The sequence below is a fragment of the Bactrocera dorsalis genome, chromosome 4 (genome assembly GCF_023373825.1).
Source record: "Bactrocera dorsalis isolate Fly_Bdor chromosome 4, ASM2337382v1, whole genome shotgun sequence".
In the NCBI taxonomy this organism is placed as follows: Eukaryota; Metazoa; Arthropoda; class Insecta; order Diptera; family Tephritidae; genus Bactrocera; species Bactrocera dorsalis.
This window is the reverse complement of record NC_064306.1, coordinates 4,156,136-4,180,557: the sequence shown is the minus strand read 5'-3', so window position 1 is coordinate 4,180,557 and position 24,422 is coordinate 4,156,136. Positions and strand designations below refer to the sequence as shown.

Sequence of the window (24,422 nt, the reverse complement as noted above, 5' to 3'; positions counted from 1 at the left end):
TGCATGTATTTTATGTTTAAAAAAATTTAAATTGAAGCTATGAATAAATAAATCAACATAATTGCCTACCTTTAGGCGTTCGGATAAGTACAAAGATGTTACCTTTTCATTTTAAGATAAACGCTTCCTTAAAAGGTTCTGCTGTTTATGTCTAAAGTGATTTCATAAACCGAGTTTCCTATAAATAAACATCGCTAATGCTTTACGTTGAAGAATTCTGCATATTTTTAGGCGCTTCTAGTATTTAATTGCTATTTTGCTTAGCTCGTCATTAAATCACACACATATACTGAAGGTAAACTAAACTGAAATATTATCACAAAAATAAATATACCGGCCGCAAGCATTTCGTTGAAGAGCTCTGCATATTTCTAGGCGTTTTAAATATTTAATTGCTATTTAGATCTGTGAGCACTGAAATTACATATATTATATTAAGTAACGTTATCGATTTCTGTAAGCTGCTAAACCAAATACAAATATATTAATTGCATAGTTGAAGGCGAAGGCCATATTTATAAACAAATCTGGCAGAATGTTGCTTAAAATGAAAATTTTTTAAGTTCAAGGTGCTCTTATTGGGTTATTAGGGTTGTTGTATTTTTATAGATATTCAGCGGTATTTAACATCAAGAATTTTGTTTAAAAAATCTAGCATACCTATAGGCTCTAAAGTTTTAAATTTTATTTTTTATTGTTATTTGCTTAATAATTTCTTATAATATGTATTTACATAAAATATATCGCGCTATATTACATAAAGAATTTAATTTAAAAAATATTAGCATACCTACAGGCTGTACTTTCTTTTATTTCAATTTAGTTGATTATTTGCTTAATAAGTTGCTATAATATGTATATACCTACTATATAATGCGTTATGTTATATATGTATATATATTAGTGAATTTAATTTTTAAAAACTTAGCATATCTTCAGGCTGTATTTTTTTTTATTATTTTACTTTTTTATTTGCTTGATAATTTGTTGTAAAGTACTATATTTCGCATTGGAATTTTGTTTGCGAATAGTTTAGAAAAATATTGCATACTTTATGGCGTTCATTAGAAAATTAAAATATAGAAAATTTAGCTTTAGTAATTACTTGTACCGCTTATTTCGCATAAATTAATTAATTCCGTGATACTTTAATACTTTTGCTGCCACCAACGCACTTCTTTATTTATATTTAATTGGCCAAAAATTTCAAATTTTAGCAAATTCAAAAGAAACTAAAAAGAAGTCAACAAAAAATTAAAAAAAAAATCATTAAGCTATAAATAACATACCCTCACAGCCAAGTGTTCGCCATATTTCCACATGCTACGCACGCATTCACCGCGTAAACAAATCGTTATGCTACAAACTGACAAGCGCCCATGTGTATGCTACGAATAACTGTGCGCAATTTATAAATAAGCCAAAGCCAATAGCGACGAGGCGAGCCAACGCTCAGCGGCGTGAGTGGCAGCGATGCAGTCAAGCATGAAAACGGTAGCTGGCAATTGAGGTGTGTCGAGTGTATCGATTTGAAAGCATGGCCACATACACACACTCACCAACAAGTGCATTGGTATTGACGTACACACACACACAATTTGAGACTTGTGCCTAACAAGCATATCAATGCTTTGCAGTTACAACACACACAAAATAAGCAATAACAATAACTAACAACATAATTTTATCAATCAATTTCACACATACACGCACACACTCGCGCAACGGCATGTCAGTGTGACAGAAGTGTGCCCATATAAAGCATATAAAAGTGCTTGAAATAGATGGCAGCGCAATTGTCGCGAAAATAGGTCGAAATTGTGGACAAAAAACCGTACAAAAAGCATGCTGAAAATTATACGCGTGTTATATTAGACAAGTGGTTAGCATACACACAGGCGCTGCCGCTTATTTGTGGTTGAAAAGCGCTGTGTGCGTTGGCAGTCGTGTGCTATATTTATTACAACACTTTTTATATGTCTGCGCGAGTGTGTGTGAGTGCGCTTGCTGGGCGACCGAACAAGCAGCGGCAACGCTGATGAATGACACGACACAATTGTGACACATTTTGTGGCCCCAAAAGAGCGGAAGTACTGAAGTGTACCGTTGTACATTGTGCATATTGTAAGCGCAAATATGAATGGCAGACACACGGGCACGCAGCAGTGTGTATGTGTGTGTGTCTGCACAAAGCTTCTCCTTTATGAGCAGACATATTTCATAAAGCTACAACAATATACATGACATTTTACACACACCGACATTAATTTTGAAATTCCTTTAACCGTCGTTATGCGTCTGTATCCGTTGCTTGCGTGTGCGTATGTATGGTACATGTAGAGCACATAAACGGAGGTATAGTTGCAGGCGCACGACTTGACAGGAATTTAATCACCTTCAAAGGCGGCCACACTGACTGCTACTAATGAGAAATTGTAAATCGATTGTTACTTTGTCATAAGCAATGCCAAGCTGAGCTAGAATTTAGAATAACTAGCTTGAGTTTTGCTTATAAGGAAAGCTTTAATGACAAAGAGCGTCCTAAGCTGCTGGAGATAGCTACGAAAAATAGTTAGGTGATGATGAAAGACGTGCCAATAAAGCCCTAGCAGTGACTTCAATATGTTCATACTCTTTACATCTGAAGCATCTTAGAAAGTAAGTAATCAAAAACTTACTTTTTTTCTGACATGTTTCTGTCAGAAGTGACTCCAATGAATTCTGTGTCAAAATTATTTTTAAGCGCTTGTTATTTTCCAAAAAGTTTTTTTCCGAAAGCATTTACTTCATTTGAGCTAAATTACGTCGATATCAGACTCATAACACCTTTTATGGAACCAATTCGTTATTGATGACAAGTGACCAATGACTTGTGACAATAATTTTAGAAAACGGATTCCGTTTTAAAAAGAACATAAAACCATTCTTATGCTAAAGGTTTTTTATTCATTTTATATTATTGAAATATTAAAATACTGATAAGTTTACCGACAAGTGACAGATGACGGATGCTTAATCAGTGACAAAAGACAACTTAAATTCGAATTTACGATACAACAGATGCACATATTGAACAAGCAAGTGTTAACAGCTGAAAAATGACAGATGACAGCTATAAAATGACAGATGACAGCATTATAATGACAAATGACAGATATAGACCGACAGTAAAATGACATATAACAAGTTTTCAAAACGGTTGTAAAAACTGGGTGCATCATTTAAAGTTTTTTTTTCACTGACATGTGACAGATAGTATACCTGGAATGCCAACACAAGTTAATTTTCAATGAATCATTTCAAAATTACTGACAGATGACACATAAAAAAATTATTTGAAGAATATTTTGTAAAATAGTTGTAGAAATGTGAAATGCTTTTTAAAAATGTAAAGTTAGTACGTACTTTTACACTGAAAGACGACTTTAGTTAAGTAGTGCTGAAATATGACAGTTGACACGTGACAAGTGACATATGACACAACCAACAGAATAAAAATATGACTTAATCAGCGATTTTTAGTTCAGACAAAACTCATTTAATTATGAAAGTGCTACTTATTAAAGATTTCAGTTTTTTTCTGTCACACAATGTATGACAGATGACAGCTATTACAACAAATAAAAGAAAATAAAAACTGCTAGAGCAAAGAAGTCAAGTGAGAAGCCTCAAAATAATAACGAAAAATTATTGATATTTTAAAAGAAAATCTAGTTGAAAGGTGATAAATGACGCGTGACAAATGACAGATGACATGTGACAGTTGACAAGTGACACATGGCAAATGTAAATGTTACACAATGTAAATATAAGTAAAGAAAGTAGAATGTGAGAAGAGTTTTAATTACCAAACGATACTCCTATAAAAATTGACGCTAGATGGCCACTAACGCATGACAGCTGACACATGACAAAATCGAAGCAAGTGAAGTTCAACTAAAAACCATTGTTTTTCGTAAAAAAGTGCCAAAATAATTTAAATATATGTAGCTACAAAAAATATTATTTACTTCCTTCTACATCTACGCTTTGCTTTAATTGATACCTTATAAAGACACAATTGCTTGCCGCCTGACTGGTTCTCGACACAAATAACAAAAAAACAAAAATTTCAAGGAAAAAATTCGCAAATAATAAACACGCGCTCATTAGTTCGTCGACTCGCTCAAACGCGTGTCTGAGCAGGTCTTACAAATACATATGTACATATAGTTAGAATTGTGAATATGTGTTTTGACTCGCGCCTTTGTTGTTTCGACATTATCGTTTTGATTGGCATTGCCATTAATAACATTGACAGACGTACATACGACCTTTTTGGCACAAAGCCGCTTACAGTTGCACAATGCGCGACTCTTTAAATGAACACGGCACAGTTATCAGTGCTTACGCTACCCACACACACACATGCATTTGCACTCTAGTACTCAGTCACTTACTCATGCCCATCTTTCACACTTTTTTTTGTGAAAATATTTTTTTTTGTCGACTTATGTGTTTTTGTGTTGTAAGCTTATTTTTGACATTTTTGTCTTTTTTTTTGTTAGACATCCTTCACTTATGATTTTCGCATATACCATATATGTCAATGTGTTTGTGAGGTTATGTATGTTACAATGCTCAATGAAAATGGAGCAAATAATGTTGGCCCGTGTATGTATGGCAGCCGGTTTCTTTAATGAAATGTCAACTTATGCATTCAGTTTAACTTCGTTTGATTGTTTCCCTTTTTACTGTCTGATCTGATAATATTTTTTCATTGTTACCAATACTCATATAGATATGTTTTTAATAATATTTTGACTTTTTGATGTCTCTTTTGGGAATTTGAAATTTTTTAATAAATCAATGTAAAAAAAATTATTGAAAAGTAAAGTACGTATCACAAGTCATCGATAATCAGATTAGTTTGCAGAAAAAATTTTTTTTTTCAATAATTTGTTACTCTGAGTTATACTAAACACGAAAATTAATTACGATTATTTTAGGCTCATAGTCGCCAAAATTTTTAAAAAGGAAAATTTGAAAATATGGACTAAAATTTAAATATGAGCTTGGTTGGAATAAACATAAAAAAAATAATTTTTATTTAAAAAATTATAATTTTTAGTTAAAAAAATTAATGTTAAAAAATGTTTGGAAAAATTAAAACTGAAAAAATCAAGCAGATATCATTTTTTAATTAAAAAAAATTAAGTTAAATTAAGAAAAATTAAAAATAAATTATAAAAAATTAGAGAAATTAAAAATAAGTTCTGAAAAATTAATAAAAAATCAAATCTATTTTTTTAATTAAAACTAATATAATTAATATTAAAACAATTTGAAAATAAATTACAAAGAATAAAAAAAAAAATAAAATAAATTATGAAAAATTAATAAAAATTAGATATAATTTTTTAATTAAAAAAATTAAGAAAAATTAAAAATTAATTTTAAAAAATTAAAGAAATTGAAAACAAGTTATGAAAAATTAATAAAAAATCAAATCTAATTCTTTAATTAAAACTAATATAATTAATATTAAAACAATTTGAAATTACAAAAAATAAAAAAAAATAAAATAAATTATGAAAAATTAATAAAAATTAGATATAATTTTTTAATTAAGAAAAATTAAGAAAAATTAAAAATAAATTATAAAAAATTAGAGAAATTGAAAATGAGTTATGAAAAATTAATAAAAAATCACATCTAATTCTTTAATTAAAACTAATATAATTAATATTAAAACAATTTGAAATTACAAAAAATAAAAAAAAATAAAATAAATTATGAAAAATTAATAAAAATTAGATATAATTTTTTAATTAAAAATAATATAATTAATATAAAAAATTTTTATTAAAAAAATTAAGTTAAATTAAAAAATTTTAAAAAAGAATTGTAAAAGAATTAAAAAAAAAATTAAAAATATGTTATGAAAAATTAATAAAAATTAGATTAATTTTTTAATTAAAAATAACACAATTAATATAAAAATATTAAATTTCGAAAAACTAAATAAAATAAAAAAATCAAGCAAATTTTTTTTATTAAAAAATTAAGTTAAATTAAAAAATTTTAAAAATTAATTATAAAAAATTTAAAAAAAAATTAAAAATAAAATATGAAAAAATCATAAAAATCACATATAATTTTCTAATCAAAAATAATATATGTAGTTAAATAAAAAAAATTTTGAATTTAAGTTATGAAAATTAAAAAACAAATTAATTAAACATTTTTTTCCTTTGAAATTGAATTAATGAAAAAAATTTTATTTTAAACATAATTAATATAAAAATATATTTTATTTTAAAATTTTTTTTGATTAATTATTTCTTTCAATTTTTCATAATATATTTAAAAAAAAATTAATTTAACTTTTTTTCGAAATTTTTTAAATTATTTTTTTTTTTAAATTCTCATAACATAAAATTTATTTAAATTAAAAAATTTATAATTTTTTGAAAATAATAAAATTTTACATTTCGCTTTGACTAAAAGTGGGAGTGGGCCCACAGCGGTCTTTGCTTGTGCGCCTAACTATATGATCGCTTTGCATGCCTTAGTCGAAATTAAAAAAGAAATATGTCAATAAAAAGCTGAAAGGAAATTGGATTCTATCAATTGGTTACATTTGATTTTTAATCTCAAAGGTTTGCCATTTGATTGGCGGCCCTACAACAAACAGCTACAAGTGAGGCAAAAATATTTTTGGCTAAAAGCTTTAGAAAATGCTACAAAGCACTACAATATACATACAAAGATGTGGAAATTTCGCTTACTTCGCCTCTCGGCACCATTTAATCGCAGCGCATTCCCACGGCGCATCAATAAAAACGATTTTTAATATTTTTCATATTTTTAGCTAGACATTGTGTGTGCCGAAATTTCGCAGGAATTATCCCTCCGGCGGCTTTACAGCAACAAGCGTAGGCTTATTGCACAAAGCAACTGTTGCACACTGAGCTCACACGCATCGCTCAACTAAGAATGCGTGCAGTGCGTGTGTGTGTATGTTTGCGCATTAGCGTGAGTATGTGTGTATATGTGTGTGTGAGTATATAATATGCCCAGCCAACTATGCTTGTAAGCTGCTTAGCAAATATCATGCTTATGTTAAGCACTACTTACTGATGAGTTTTGAGGGCGATTATTTCCCTTCTAAATCAATCGTTGGCTTTTTGAGTTATTAGCCTCGCTTGTGTGTGTGTGTGGGTTTTTTCGCTAATAGCAAAGGCCGCTTCTCGGAAGTACTAAGTACTGTAACTGCAATGTCAAATAGCAATATTGGCGCTTAATGCGAATTTAGGGATTATTTCATGCAGCGGAAAATAATATTTTTTTTTTATTTGGAAAAAATATCGGATTAGGGTCACTTTTAGAAAGTTTTAACCAAATTCTGCAGTAATGAAAAAATAGCAAAAAATATTTTAATCGCCATACAATTATTGTATTTTTTATATAATTTTTTTTTTGTAATTTTTCTAATACTTTATTTTTTTTTTTTTTGAAATATCAAAAATTTTGGTTGCTTTGGAAGCTTTTTACGTATTTCAACAGAGTTAAACGAAAAACGCAATTTATGGTTTTTTTTTAGTTTTTAAATAGTGAAAGATATTTACAGATTCCATTAAGCCGTTGAAACAATAATCCTTTAATTTTTCCGGAAATGCTGAAGCTCAGTTTGCAAGCTTTTTGTATTTTAAATGAACTTAGAACGCCGGCTCTTTGTGGTATCTAAAACTCCCTTATAGGTACATTATTTCAAGTATTACTTTTTCAACTAAAACGGCTAAGAGAAAAATAATTTACAAAAATTTTGAAAATAAAACAAAACCCGCATTTTTTATAAAAATTGCCTACATTTAGGCGGATGCAATAAAATTATTTTCATAGTGAAGTAATGGTTATGTTACTAGTTACTGATGAAAACAGCTACGTCTAAGAGAAAAAAAAATCACAAAAATTCAAGTTCACAAAATGTATTGCATACTTTTAAGCGTAAACTCTTAAGTAGTTTAGTTGAGCACCGCAGTCTGTAGTATACTGCAGCTTTCAGCTTTATTTCCAGAAGTTTAAAGTTTGAAATATATATTTAAAAAATATTTTTGCATTCCGTAGTGGTAAAAAATATTACATACTTTTAGGTAGTTAATATGTTTGGTATACTAATGATAACTTGGTACTATTTAAAGGGTTAAAATAGTTGCTAAGAAACTTAATTCAATTACTATAAGTGGTTTAAATTATCAAAGTTTAAGGCACAGCCTAGAGATATGCTAAATTACATAAAAAATCGAAAGTTTAAGATGCTATGCAATTTTTAAAAATAATTTTATAATTTCAGCGTGTAATATGAAACAAAATAATTTTTTGGAGCAAATTTGAAACAGTGAAGCAACAGTTAGGCAATTAATACTTTTAAGCGCGTTTAATATTTTTTTTTTTAAATTTTGAGTATATAACAAAATTTGCGGTATTTTAATTATTTTGGTTAAAAAAGCTGTCTATGTTCATTTCTACATATGAACATTTCTTCAAGTATTACTTTTTTCAGGTTCTGCTTGATAAAAAATTGCATAGTTTTAGGCTTGCTTTTTGATATACAATATTTATTAGACACAGTATCTATGCATTACATAATAATATTTTGCCCCACCATTGTTATTGAATGCCTTTGAAGTACTTGCTGAATATTTCATCCGAAAAGTATGCAATATGCTAATGCACAATCTCTACAACAAAGCACTGCTTCGAAAATTTGTGATTTTCATGTACCCGCAGGCGCTTCATTTTCCTAAAATGACTTAGAAAAGGCAGACACTACCAACTTGTAGTGCCACAAACACATTGCTTGCTCTTCAGCCTTGAAGCATACTTCATATACATTGTGTGCGTTAATATGCACTAAGATAATTAACTTTAAACTTGTTAAGCTACATGAAAAGTCAGCAAACTGAGTGAAATGAATTTGTTATTAAAAGAATTACATTAAAAGTATTAACGACACGCTCGAGTGCCGACAACGATTGCGCTTGAACGCGCATTAAATTTGAAAAAATTACACATAAATAACGATTTTGCAATTAATTCTTGCTTTAACACACTTAATATACATCGTATATTGAATGAGCTGCGGCAAAGCGCTTATGCAGTTAACTTCCAAGTTGATCAAAGGCTTCACACACAAAAAAGTTACTCATACGCCAAGGCGGTGCTGCCATCAGCTGTATGCCAGTATGCCAGAGTTTTCATTAAATTTTAGTAGGCAACATTTTATGGACACGCTTTCAAGCGAGTGTGTGTTCTTTATATGTATATGTGTATGTGTTTAAGTCTGTGTGTGTGTGCCTGTGTAAGTATATGCGCTTGTGTGTGCCTCGGTGCGATGATTAACAATTTCGTCAGCTTTATTGTTGTGCTGGTTTATTATCTGCTTGCCATTGTTGTTATTGCCGAGTGCGTAATAAATTTGCTTGGCTATCGGCGCGCACCTATACACACTCATATAAGCATATACAGACACACAAACACTGCGACAGCCAACATTAAACGCTCGAGCCAAGCTGCTACCCAATTTAATGCCAACGAAATGTGGTTGCACATACATTAAACCTTGAGTGTGTATGTGTGGCTATGTGTGCGGAGCGTGTAAAGGCATTAATTGCTGCTTGCGTGCGTCAGTGTGTGTGTGTGTGTGTCAGCTCATCTCGGCAGCCGGAAACGACAATGGCAAAGACATGTTTACAAGCAAGCATTGCGAGCATGTTGTTGTATCCTGTTTATATAGCCAAGTAGAGGATTATTGCTCGGCCTGTTGCTTGTGAGACACACGAACACATACACATGCAAGCATATAAGCCTTCACTCCTTCATTTTATTGCTATACAGACACACACTCACTCATGCTTTCTACTTTGTGTACGTGTACCATCTTTGTTGTTGTTTTCGCTTGTGTTTTTCCACCACACACCCATTATATACTTGAAGTGAGTAGAGCGTAGCGCAGTTTTGTGTGTTTTTCTTTGCTACTAGCGGCTCCTATGTGTGGCAGCGTGTTCATTTATCAGCTGGTCACTCGTTACTTGACCGTCACGCTTCAATGAAAATGTTCACTCAATTACGCTTGAAGGCTTAATTCAGGCGCTCATGTGCGGGTGAGCTGAAGTGGCGCAATCGGTGAATGCGTAGATGAAAAGTGCGAAGCAATGTGGGAGATAATGAAAGCGGGCTAAAGAAGGTGGGTCAGTATAGGAAGTTTTAGCATGAGGTTAGGAAGTAATTAGAAAGATAAAAATAATAAATAAAATCTAAAAAATAAAAACCTAAAAAAAAATATTTTTTATATTTGAAATTTTTTAGAAATTTTAGAATAAAACATAAATTAAAAACTCTTTATTAAGTTCCAAATTTTTATTTTTTTTACTTTAGTCGAATTTTTATATTAAAAAAACTTAGTCTCTGGTTAAGGTTGCGTTTATACCGAAGGCCGAAAAAAGCTCGCACGTATGTAGGTGTCAAATATTTCAGACAAATTAATCTATCCACGATTCTGTTGAAAACGTTGGAGGAACACATAGAACTGTACACGCCTAAATTACAAAATTATTTCTAAAAATTGTATAGCCGTCTTAAACTTTCGATTTTTCGATTTAACGCAGCATATCTTTAGGCTGTGAACTGAAATTCCAATAATATAGACTACTTACAGCAATTGAAATAAGTTATTCAGTAAATTAAAGGGCTAAATTAGTACCAAGTTGTCATTAGTATACCAAAGTTATAATCTACCTAAAAGTATGCAATATTTTTTACTGTATAATGCGAAAATATTTTTTTTTCCTCTTAGCTGTATGTAGTTTCATCAAAAAGTGGTAAATTAGCAATTTTTGTACCAACAAACTAACTAACTCCAACAATCCGCCTAAATGTAGACAATTTTTATGAAAAATAAGTATTTTATTTTTTTGGTATATTTGAACACATAGTTACACTTGGCTCACAGAGTAATAAATTAAGAAGCTCTAATTAAAAATCATTCGCCTAAATGTAGGCAACAAATACTAAAATTGCAGATTTGAACTTGAATTTTTCTGAGTTTTGCCTCTTAGCCGCATATTTTTTCATAAAAAAACTTGTAAAATAACCATTATTTTGCTAAGAAACTAATATTATTGAAACCGCCTAAATATAGGCAATTTTTATGAAAAATAATTATTTAATTTTCTTTTTGTATATTTGAACACAGAGTTACACATGACTCACAGAGTAACAAATTAAAAAGCGCTACTTAAAAATCATTCGCCTATATGTAGGCAACAAATATTAAAATTACACATTTGACGAAATTTCGGTTTAAGAAAGCACGCTTGAACTCAAAGTGTGAACGAAATTTAAATAAATAAATCCTAAGGTACACCCCCACCCTACACAAGTCCTTTTGTATATTATAACTGTTATTTAATCTACTAAACTAGTCCCCGAAAGACACCCTTGTTTATTAAACCCAGTATTTTCTTGTATAATTGTTGTTACAGAGCAAATCTATGCCAATAGAGTTTATTCATTAACTGAAAGGATATTAAATAGTAGACGTAGTGTGTAGCTATAGTCTACATGTGGGCGCATTTGTTAATATACACACACACTATCAAGGCAAGTGGATATGAAACAAAGGGACACTACTGTAAGCATATTTACCAAGCCATCCCGGAGTGGTAAGATAAAAGCACACAATTTCATATGGCTGTGCGAGGTAGATACCGGCACCTAAAAGTAGGCAATGTGACAGCACAGAGCAACGATTTACACTAGTTACGCAATGTTTATCCATATAAACTCACATATATGGTGAATTTTTGCGAAAGTATGTACAAATACGCACATGACTATATATGTATATATATGTATATATATATAATGCACAGCTTAGCATGTGCGTCGCAGCCAGCTTAACTATATTTGTCTACAAAAGTAGCTTACGCTCCCAAGTATGTTTGCATGCAACTGTGAGCCGTCATCTTGTAAATGTTTACAGAGGATCGATGAGCATACAAGCAAGAACGCAAATAGCAATAAATATACCCACCTACATGTGCGAGCAATGACCGACTGCATGGTGAGCAGGCAAGCAACACGCTCCACCATCCAAGCACTGCAGTGACAGTCGGGTAATCGTTAACTGTCACTGTGCCCGTCGCCTCGGTGTGAGTCAGCAACTGTCGTGTCGGTAGTACATTTTATGGCTTAAAGGTGGCGGATGTTGGACAGGAAGCTGTCTACCGCCAGGCGCCTGGAGGGGCGCTTACCCCAAGCAGAGTTAGCGGCGGGGGTCGCTGTCGCCGCACATTGGTTTTGGGTTCATTTTTTTCATACTGCAATGGCTTCAATCAAGGCATGGTGATTTCTGTGTGGAACTTTGTGCGATGCTGTATACGCTGGCATGCTTTTAGGCGCGTGCTGTGCAAATCGATTTTCAAACAAGTTTTATTTCCAATCAAAATGGGTTTAAGCTCTGGAACAGCTCATAGAAAGTGGCACTCCGTACAATTTAGTGCTGAATTAATCGATTTGAGGGCGAATGTAAAAGTGGTGCGCCTAAGTTAACACAACACTCCGTTTTGCAACACAATTTACAGCATTTAAAGCGGGAACAGAGTGGTTGATGTTTTACATAAAAATTTCAATTAGTATTTGTTGCAAATTAAAATTGTAATTACAGTATATATCTTTATATAGCATAACTTTAGGCGAAGTCGAAGTTGTTCACTGTCATATGAAGAATATTAACGCCAAAAACACTGTTTTGAGTTTAAAAAACGAGAAGTAGTCTTTGAACTGCTTCCACACAATATTTTTACTGTTACTTTCCACAGTTCTATATTTGGCCTACAGCTCTTAACCCTCTTAGCTCTTTTCTCGTTCAACCTACATACCTCAGTAAACGTTATTACCACTTTATACAATATTCCGCCCACAATTCCATTTTTTTGCGGCAATTTATGGCTAATTGAATTGAGTGCAGGCGTTAATTATTATTCAGCGCCTAAAATTATACTATGCATAGCTAGATATATTATACTGGCTGCAAATATATAGACAGTTAAAGGCAATAAATCGTATTTTCTTCAAATATACAGATAAACTTAATAGAAAAATTTGTAGCGCCTTTGGTTATGCAAGACTGTACATAATAAAGTTACTCTTTCCCAATAAAGTGAATCTCTTTATCTTTTTTTAATCTATAATCATAATTCGCAAACACAAGACGTAGAAAGTAAACCCTTTTCTGTGCTAAAATAAATCAAATATATTCCGGCGGCCTAAAACTATGCTACGGTTCAGTTAAAAGTAAAAAAATTTCAAGTTTGCTCTATTATTTACGAGCATGCAAGTCATTCGCAACCAATTAATTTTCGAAAGCAGTTCAATTACTGCCATTTATGTCGAAAATATTACTTTTGCGCCCGAAAACATGCAATATTTTCTTATCAGTAATCGAACTATTGATTTATTTTGGTACCCCCTGAACAGTAAAGCGTAGTCGAAGCATTACAAGAAATTGGAAATGTTAAACATAAATTCAACAGTAAAAGTGTGTAATACAGTATGCAAGCCTAAAACGCTGCTATAACTTTGACTGCCCTAGCTAAGAGAAGGGAATGTGATTTCGCAAAACGGAATTTAAACTTGGTAAATTTTGAAATTTGTACAGAACAATAAATTTTCTAGTTAAAAGGCTCGAAGCAAAGAAAATGCCTAAAAGTATGCTTTGTATTTTTTTGTTATTTTCCGTTACAGTAATAAATATATTATTCGAAATTTGCTCTAGAAATTTTCGTATAGTATATACCATTTGACACCAATTAAAGGCTTTGCAAAGTATCTGCAAAATTAAATAATTAAAAACAAGTTCACGGCGCCTAAAATATGCCTTTCACTTATTCGCTGGGACAAATAAAGTGCAAACTATGAGATGAAATATAACCTGCTTCGTTGTATGTACAATGACGAATATTGCGTCACTTTCTTAGTGATGAAAATGAAGCTTTCATGAGTCTGCTCCCAAAAGTAGGCAACGTTTTCCGCTTATAAGCATTTATTGTAATTAAAAGTGGAGTGTGTTGTTGCAACAGCTGCTCTGTAAGTACTTAAATAATATTTCATGTAGTTTATAAACAGCTCCCAAAAGTAGGCAATATTCTGTATTTTTGTTACATTTTTATTAATTTTGGTATCAAAATTTGCGGTTCACCTGCAAAGATCAATATGTCTGCTAGAGTGCAACACGTGACCACATTATTTGTAGTTGTAATGTATTTTGAGCCTGAAAGCATGTTAAGATTTTTTGATTCTCTGTCATATACAACATTTTGTGTCACTTGGTAGCCGAAATTTTGCTTTTACTTCTCTTAACAAACTAGACTCCATTAACTGTGGTACTTATTGACGTAATCCTACATCAGCACCGTAAATTAATATTATTTGCTCACACTCAATTAGTAAAATTAGTCAGGTGTTGACCAGTCGTACTTTTGCAACTCCCTTCAGCACACACTAGGCATTTACTGCTCTTTACATAAACTACATAGCTGATTGTATCAGTTGAGCAATCAAGACTGCAATAGCACCTAAATTTATGCAACACTCTATTTGCTTTATAAATACGTGTGAGTTTCAACGAATGGCAATAAATTGTAGAAGCTTCAAAGCTGGCATAAATATATGTGTATATACTGATATAGATAGTATATATACACAACTTTTCCGTAATCCAGCCAGTGTACGCCTGCTGGCAGGCCACCGGTTAGCCTGTGTGACCTGTTGACACGTCACTTCGACACATACTCCACATATGCGGGCACTAACTTGCTCTAGTAGCTGTTAATATTTGCACAGCACTGCTGTTGCTACAACTGCCACTCTTTGCGGGCTTAGTATATGTATGCAATATATGGTGCGCCTCACTGTATGCATTCATTTTGTTTGGTCACTTAATTAAATTAAGCTATCATATTAGTGTCATCGATGTGCGACGATACGTGGCTTGCAGCAAGCGTACACATCCCCTCGCCCGTCGCGTACCTCAAAATGAAGGTTATGGCAAGTCAGCCTTAAAGTATGCAACAGTTAGGTGATATGCCGGTTCATAAAATCTAACAAACAGGCGAGCGAGTGTGTGAGCGTGATTAAATTTAGGTCAACTCCTGCTGCTAACCAGCAGCTTAGCCGCATACGCATACACTGACGTTCAATTACTTTACTGATTGTTGTTGTAGACATTGTTGTTGTGTGTGCATGCCTTCTATTATTTGTAAATTTCCTTAATTTATTACAATTTCATTACAATGTACATACTAATTAGTTCTGCTTGCAGCACTCAACATTACAAAGCGCTGCGCCTAAATGTATGCTCAAGCCATATATGATGCGCGATTAGTATTTAGGCCAACATTCGACAGCAGCGCTTTATTAGTGATAATTTTGAGTGTTCTGTTTATATGCATTTATTTGTTCATTAATTATGGTATAAAATCAATTATTTGCGAGCGGTTGCAGTGCCTGAAAGTATGCACTTGCTGATTAGTAAAGGTGTTTGAGTATATGCCTATGAACTGGTGGTAAGCTAAATTCATAACTGTTCAAATGAGAGTTGTTGTTTAGTATTTGTTAAATTAACACCAAAAGCGCCCGAAACTATGCAATAACTAACAAGATATTTAATTGAAGCATTAATTAGCGTACAAATGCAGCATTTTACTAATTCAAGACATGTTGCTCATAGGAAAGTATGCATTTCTGTCAATAGCATAGCTGATTATTTCCACAAGCGCCTTGACGTATGCAACGTAATTGCTAAAACTTGTTAATTTGCGGGAAATTTGTAGACAGAAATCAATTTCCGCTCTGAAACAATAATTGTTGCAACACGTGCCTAAAATTAGGCAGTAATTTTGCTATATTTTTTTTTTTTGTTAATGTTTGAATAAGATTTTTTATATTAAAAAAAAAAGATCGACTCAGAGTGAAAAGAAAATTTCGCTAAAACGGCTGGACTGATCGATTTGAAGTTTTATCAGGATAGTTTTAGATATACTCGTCAGGTAGTTAAGGTAAAAATAAGATTCTTGATAATATTTTCGAATTTAACAGCCACGCTGAGGCAAAAATATTTTCACAAAAATCAAAATTTTCCAAAAACTGCTTTTTTATCAAAAACCAAAATTTTAACTAGTCCGTCGTCATTACTTGTACACAGTGCATTATCATAGTAATGATAATTTTTTTTATTTTTTTTTCATACATATATGAGCTAATTCCAAGCAGTTCTTCAAACCGTCCGACACTTTTTCTCTTAGAAACTGCCAAAAATTATCTCAAAACAATGCTGAGCTGTTTATTGTCACACATATTTCGTAATTCTTTAAAACAACTTCAAAAGTTACAAGCAAAAGCCACTGGCGCCTTTGGCTATGCTACACTTCTTCTTTATTTCGCTAAAATGTCATATTTCTTTCAGCATAAAGTTCTCTCGTTTATCATTTAAGCCTTTGACTGCTCGTTTATCTGCCTGTCAAACATTTCACCGAGCTCTTATCGCCGTTGACAGTTCGTGTAAATTAAGAAAAATGGCAGTTGTAAATATTTTAAAACAGACTAACTGTCATTCAATGCAATTTTCGTATTTATATTTAGTTTGTTTTTATTTATTATGGCTGTGTGACATAATTTCTGTGTTGATGTGCACCAGCGCACTGCGTCACCACCCTACATTGTTCTCATTTCTCTGTTTTATTCACTCTTCTTGTTTGTTTTCGCTCTTACACCCTGTACAGGGCATACTATGTATGAAAAACTTTTTTGTTTGTTAAGATATCGGCACGTAATTTGGCGTGGATTATTAACTCAGGCAATAGTATAGTTCTTGGAGAAATCATTCAGATTGGGCCACTATATCATATAGCTGCCGTACAGCCTGGCAGATTAAACTCATATCCTCTCTCACCTTGTATGGAAAACTTTTTTGTTTATGAAAATATCTTCAAGAAATTTGGTGTAGATTATTATTCCAGGAAATAGTAAAATATCCGAACAAATTATTCAGATCGGACAACTATAGCTTATAGCTGCCATACAAACTGATCGATCAAAATTAAGTCAGAGTATGGCAAACTTTTTTATTTGTTGAGATAACTTTACGAAATTCGGTAGCGATTATTATTATAAGCAACCCTACAATTTCTGAAGAAACTGCTCGGATCGAATCACTATAGCATAAAGCTCCCATACAACCTGTCCGATTACACGCATGTCCTTGTATGGACAACTTCTTTGTTTGTCAAAATATCTTGACAAAATTTGGCACCGATTATTACCTGAGAAAATGCTACAATCTCTGAATAAATTTTTCAGATCGGTCCCCTATAGCATATAGCCGCCATACAAACTGAACCTTCAAAATCAAGTCCATGCAGGAAATTTTTAATTTATGAAGGGTATTATAGCTTCGTTGCATGCAAAGTCACCATTTTTCTTGTTTTTGTTGTTTTATTGCTTTTGCTTTTCATCAATTTTATGTGGCTTAATGCAGGTAAATAAATATTGAATTGAAATAAACAAATGAAATCGAGCGGAGTAAATAAATTTCTGTTGTGTGCGCAAATGATGGCGTTTTAATTGTTATTATTTTTGTTGTTTGCTAGCGTAGTAGTGCTTTTAATATTAATTTCATTAATTTGCGTGTATACACCGGTGAATGTTTAATTGTATTAATTTTTTTTATATCCTTGAATTAATTTTAAAATATGATTTCGTGAAAATTTATCCGCATAAATATTTATTATTATTTTATTTTCATAAATTTTTTCACTGCCAGCAATAATAACATCCGATAAACATGCATTTAAATGCTTTATAATTTTCTTCAATATTTATATATTTATTTAATAATTGCTGCTTAATTGAATTTAATGCTATAAATACATTTTAATGACATTTTTTTTTACAAGAAGAACATATTCTTAACGCTGCCTTAATTATTTGTCGTTGATCAGCGAATATTTATTCAGTAAATAAATAAAAAAAAATACTGGAATTGCGCTTTTGAGTAATGAGAGCTGTAAATTTTGTGTTAATTAAAATTTATTAAGTTATTTAAATTAATTCCTTTAATTTTTTAATTAAAAATATAGATTCTCAACCATAAAATAACAATTTAAGTAATGAACTACAATAAAAATATAAATTATTACCAAAAAAAAAAACAGAAAAATTAAAAAAATTAATAAAATTAAATAAAAAAATTTAATTAATTAAAATAATTAAAATATGGAACTAAAATTAATTCTTTACATAGATTACTATGTAAATATATTTCCAAAAATAAAGATATTTTCCCCTATTGAAAGCAGACTTTTATAAAAATGTACCGCGTAAGGTAATTTAAAAAAACTAAGCCTACATTTAGGAGATTCGTGGTAGAACTACGTATTTCCACTCCAATATCTTAAATAATATACAGTTGAAGCTTTTCGTACTCATATATGGTACAAAATATAAGTCTTATTAAACTATTGCCTACATTTGGGCGATTTCTTTATTGAACAGCCATCCATTTGCCCCAGCGCACCGTATTCGTACTCCAATTGCTTAAAAAATATTCAGTAACAACTCTTCGAACCTATATTTGTCATCTAGTTCATTAAAAAGATTGCCTACCTTTAGGCGAGTTTCTGTAAAACAACCAAACCCTTTGGAGATTTGCAGCAACATAACGTGTTTCGACTTAAAATATCTAAAAAAGTTGAATAGACAATTTTTGGACAATAAAGCGTGTATAAGGCTTAGTAAAACATAGTCCACATTTAGGCGATTTTCTATAGAACAACCAACCACTTAAGCTATTGGTAGCAACATTTTGTATTTGCATACCAATATCATCATATATTCAATAAAAAATATCTCATTCATATATTGTATGTATGTATAACAAATGACTTATTAAAAACAGCCCACTTTTAGGCAATTTTCTGTCGAAAAATTAATTTCACTCTAGCTAGAACACTAGTTTGTTACCAGTTCTTGACACTAACTCACACTGAGCGCAAGAAAACATTAGAAATTAGAATTTTATAACATAAGAACTGAAAATAAATAATTGTACTTGCATATTTTCAGGCGCAGTGTCTCAAATGCATTTAAAAATTAATAACTTTGTCTTTATAAGCAAATAAAACAATTCATATTTATCGATTTCTGATTTGTACATCACAATTCCTTAATATAACTTTCAATTTAACCCACTTTTAGGCGCGTGTTGCTTCACACTTCGTCTTTAAGCAGCTGCAGCACTTGTATTGCCACTCACACCTTACTAATAATAATTTTACAGTAATTTGCTCCAAACATTCCATTGGCAATACAACAAAAATGTGCACTTCAAATTAACTGCCGACTTTTAGGCATCAAATTACAAATTGTACACAATCCAAGACTGCCAGCAATCGCATTTGCCTAACCCATGCAGCAGCATTAAAGCGCAACAGCGCTGAGAGACCAGTCACACACACAAACAATTGGCAACAGCATTTGCATGTGAAAATGTTGCCTAACGACAGGCGTATTAACGAAGCAATCGTTGCAATCAACACAACACAATTTGGGCCACAATTATGCAACGAATTTAGGGCTGCTTGTGGCCAAAACAAATGCATACAAATGTTGTTCGAGGCATTTATTGCTTAGCTACCCGCACACTTGATCTACTTTTAGGCGCACACCCATACAAATCGATTGCCGATTTTAAAAGTGTGAATGTGTGTGTAGAGTTAAGAGCGCTATATCGATAAATGAAAATTACCAGCCAACTCATAGCGACGTGCTGGGTAATAGTTATTTGACGCTTTGCTTCAATTCGTGTTTTTGTTGTTTTCTATTACAGCAGCTTTGTTGTTGTAGCAACAGCAACAAAGCCACTGTCACTGCGTACAAATTAGCAGACACTTAATCCCCGAGCAGCAGAGCACGCATCGCAATTTGACGATTGAACGATTGAATGTGTGAAATTCCCAAGCATGCTTTTAGGCGCATGACACTTTTTTCCTAATTCCCCTACCTCTGCGTTGAATTTGTGCATGCATGCTGGTGCTTGACGCAACTAGTGCTTCATATGTTTGTTGCTTTACGCCCCCCATCCCCCTAGAGTGCGGCACGTCCGTGTTTCGTGTGCACACACACGTGATATTTAGTAGTGATTTGTTTTGTGTAGAGCTTCTTCACATTACTTACATGCCATCCGCGTTTAATGCACCTGCTTGCCTCTAGTGTAGCGGCAATTCAGATGCTGTTGGTAGGTTTGCTTACGATACTCTTTTTATTTACTTTGTACTACAGACTCGTATGTCTGGCATACTTTTAGGCAGAGCTTTGTTTGTATTTTGGAAAGTGTTTTAATGAGCTTGATGTGCATTTGGGTGACTCTTAGTGTAATGGAGAGCTACTTAAATCATAAATCCTTATATGGTCTATGAGTTTTTGAATTCAGTGAGCTTGTGCGACTGGTTTTGGGTAGTTCTTAAAGCATATACTTTTGAATGGGCTGAGGACCTCAAAATATCAAACACTTGCCGAATTTGCAGAAGTACCAAAAGCTCGGAGGATATAGAGTGCAAGAAAGCATGAAGAAGTGGAGTCATCGAAAAGGAGTAGCCATTCGTTTACACCCTTGCTAGCTTGGAGCTTGCCTGGGACGCAAGAAAATAAATACAGAAGTGTCTAGGTTACTGGATATTGTAGTGAAGATTGACAGATATTAAGGAATTAAAGAAGCTGGAGCTCTCTGCCTTCGATGCTAGTTTAGGACTGCAAAGTAGCCAGAAATACATATGGTAAAGCTTTGTCGTCTGTGGGTCTAAAATAGGAAGCCGAGCTTTGAACTACATGCCGCAACTTCGAGCTACACTTTAGGGAGAGCTGATTCTTTCAAAGCTTTAACAAGCTTCAGCTGTCGCTGAACTCCAATAGTAAGATTTTTTAGAGATTCGATTGAACCCAAGCTCGGATATAACTTCAAAAATGTCTAAGTTATTGGCTCCCATACTGAAGATTATCAGCTAGGTGCAAGTATATATAATTCCTCAGACCGTAACCTCACAATTCTCTCCAGCAACCCACTTCTTTACAGTCTTCATCGCTTCCGCCGTCAAAGTAGAGAGTTTGAGTGTCTCTCCCACCTCTCCTTTGGGTAGAAAGTTCTACTTCCGCCACCCTTCTCTCTCATTAACATAATTCCACTCATCATTTAGTCATTTAAATAATTCGCTCATCAATGTTTTGTATCCACACACCATCAGCTAACAATTTGTTTTGTCTACTACTTACTAATGCCCGCGCTCTTCCAACCGTCTCCCCGCCACCATGCATCGAACCATCGGGTGTAATGTTAGCAACAGATTTTCAAGCGACGTGCCGCAGCACCACTGATGAGCCACAATTGTACGTTGACGAGTGGTGCACGATTGCAAAGCGATATCCGGCTGTTTGGATCTGTGTGTGTATGACTGTGTGGGTGTGTTTGTGATTGTGTGGGTGTTATATTAGACTGTGCCTTTGTATCTATATCAGCTTGCGTTTGGTTAAATGCCAATGTAAATGCAAATGGTTGGTCATACGCTCGAATTTGCACTACCGATTTACATGGCATACGCACACACCTATACATACACATCTAGAAGCACTTATTTACACATATACACACACTCATACATTCGCAAGCGCATATATGCATAGAAATTTGCACATTTAGCTGTTCGGCCAGCACTTGTGGCACTAAACGTGCAACAAGCATGCTCTTCATTACTCCATCTAAACCGCATAATTGGTGAATGGAGATTATCTACGGGTGTCCGTTTACACCAAAGTGTGTTTGTGTGCATAGGAACTAAGCTTTGCGCTTGCAGTTGTTTGCCTCCTAATCAGATATTTATTCCTGTTGTCCGAGTAAAGAGCTGCCAAGCAAGCGTTGTGCTACAAATGAGCTGAATCTGTGCTTTTGGTGGTGGGCTGAAGGATATGCTGAAGGAAATGCTGAAGGATATGGTGAAGGATATGCTGGAGCATGTTATCAAGGCTTCCCCTAAAGATATAATCTGCATCGAGTATAAACGCTATACTTATTTCTTCACAAAACCGCAGGCTATCATAAGACCCATTGTGCTCCCAAGCAATAACCAAATTTAGCCTCATCCAGTAACTCAATGGATTTGGCCTTATCCAGATCAGTCATCTGATTCTTTTCTACCCCAGCTGCCCAACATCTCTTAGGTTGAAGCACTCCAAGCTGATGAATTTGCCCGCCCTTATCCGGCTGAAGTCTGGCCAATCGTATAGATCATGATTTAGCGTCTCATCATTCTCATTCTATACTCTGTATTTGGTTAAATCTACCTTTTCCATGATCTGAAAGTGGGATCTCGTACCTTGTGTTGACTCTTACAATGCTACTAAGCTCCCTCTTGTCTAGAAATGGCAACCTTTTGGTCTGTCCACCATCAACACGACCCGAAGGTTACTTTTTGATATGCAATGTGTTTTTTGTATTCCACGACTTGAGTTGTTCCTTTAAGAATCATTGCCTCAAACAAACCTTTGACGGAGCTGAATGGCCTGGGACAGCTTAGAGCAATTGATCCTCTAGCTGTCCCGATCGGGCCAGTTCGTCTGCCATAACATTTCCTTATATTTCTACATGATCGGGTACACAGCTGATATTAACTGAGTTACCTACTAAAAGTTTAACCTAATGAGACTTAGTATTGGCGCTAGGAATGGCCGCAATTAAGGCTTGGTCTAGCCACTAGTATGTTTATAAGCATGCTGTTTAAGGCAGAAGCCCACTTGGCATCGTCTCTTTTGCTCAAAAATTTTGCCAGAAAGACCGAATTGTAGTAGTTTGGTGCAAAAAAATTCTTCTGTATATGGATTACTTTAGAAGAAACCTGCTCCTGTTCCTGTTTAACTCTTTGATATGTCAGTGAATATGTTAATTCCGCGTTTGAACTGTCAATCATAGAAGCAGAAGTTTCTTATTTCGAATCGAGTCAAGAATGATACCATGCCCATAGTGACGTCTGGTCTGGCTCTAATGTCCTAAAAACATTTGTAGAATATTTTATTCAATATTTTGACATATTTTTACTGCACAACCTAAAGCAGTAAACGAACAGCCTACAACCTTAAATTTTTTATAATAAAAATCAAATTTTTTTTATATTTTTTATTCAATAAAATACCTTAAATTTTTACTAAAAATTTGCCTACACGTAATTTTTCGATTTAGTAAATCAATTTTCGATGTTTTTCTTCGAAATATTTTTAACAAATTAATAAAAAAAATTTTAACTTTTTATCTGAATGCACAAGTTTTTAAATGAAAATTTTCAAAAGAAATGTTTTCATTTCAATCAAATAATATATATTTTTATTATTTTTATAAAAAGAGAAACTTTTTAGAAGTCTGCGGAGCCTTTAGTTAGACTCATACATTTATTTTGCACCCTTTATGCAGCGGTTTATATATAACGAATTAGGTCATATTAATTTTATAGGTTAAAATGCGGTATAGAAAATATATTTATCATAATAGTTTTAGTTTTTATTTGTAAAATCTTATATAGCACTTTTTCAACGAAAATAGATCCAGAAGATGACTATGACTTCGACTTTTTTATAGCAAATACTTAAAATATTTCTTCTATATATATGTATATATAAATATATATTACTAGGAGTTACTAAAAATACGCATAAAGTATATACAAATATATATTTATTCACTGTTCATAGGAATCGTTCAAAAACTACTTACATTTTGCTGTTGTTTCCACTTGTTGCTGCGCCTAAAGGTATGCTTCAATTTTTGTTGCACTGCTTATACAGCGAATAACAGGTCTGATGGTTGTTGGTTTCAATTTATTTTTGATTTTTTTTTAACTAATACTCACTGTTTGCCCGAATTATGTTCATTAATATTTCAATAATACTCAGTTAGGATTTTTTAACAATTAATTTACTTTTCTTCGAGCGAAAATAAACATTTATGTTTTAAATGAGACGTCATGTTTTGCTTTGCTTACAATATTTTGGTTTCAAGATGGCCTTTAATGGAGTTTTATTTAACTAATTTCGAGCTGTGACTATATTTGGTTTTTTTTTTGTGTTGGAGTTTTTTAGTTTCAGATATTTCTTCTCAGCCAGTAAATAATTAACTTCATTATCTTTTTTTAATTTTTTTTTTATATAATTATTAATATTTTTATATAATTATTTAATTTTTTTTATATTAATAATTTATCATTTTAATATTTGTTTTTGATCTTCTAACATTTTTTATATTTTTTTATTGTTGGTATTTAATCTTAAAAAACGTTTTTTACATT

At 32.6% G+C, this 24,422-nt stretch overlaps 1 protein-coding gene across 5 annotated transcripts in view; it reads right to left on the bottom strand.

Moving 5' to 3' along the window:
- The window catches only part of LOC105232229 (uncharacterized), a 271,887-nt gene extending 247,851 nt beyond the window's left edge, over nt 1-24,036 (bottom strand). For all 5 annotated transcript variants that reach the window (XM_029552761.2, XM_029552762.2, XM_019992426.3 and 2 more), the window contains exon 1: nt 23,852-24,036. Coding sequence is in view for 1 of the 5 variants with exons in the window: in XM_049455937.1 (XP_049311894.1) it covers nt 23,852-23,853 (2 nt within the window). In the remaining 4 variants the exon portion in view is untranslated. The remainder of the gene's footprint in view (nt 1-23,851) is intronic.
- Between the last annotated feature and the right edge of the window lie 386 nt (nt 24,037-24,422).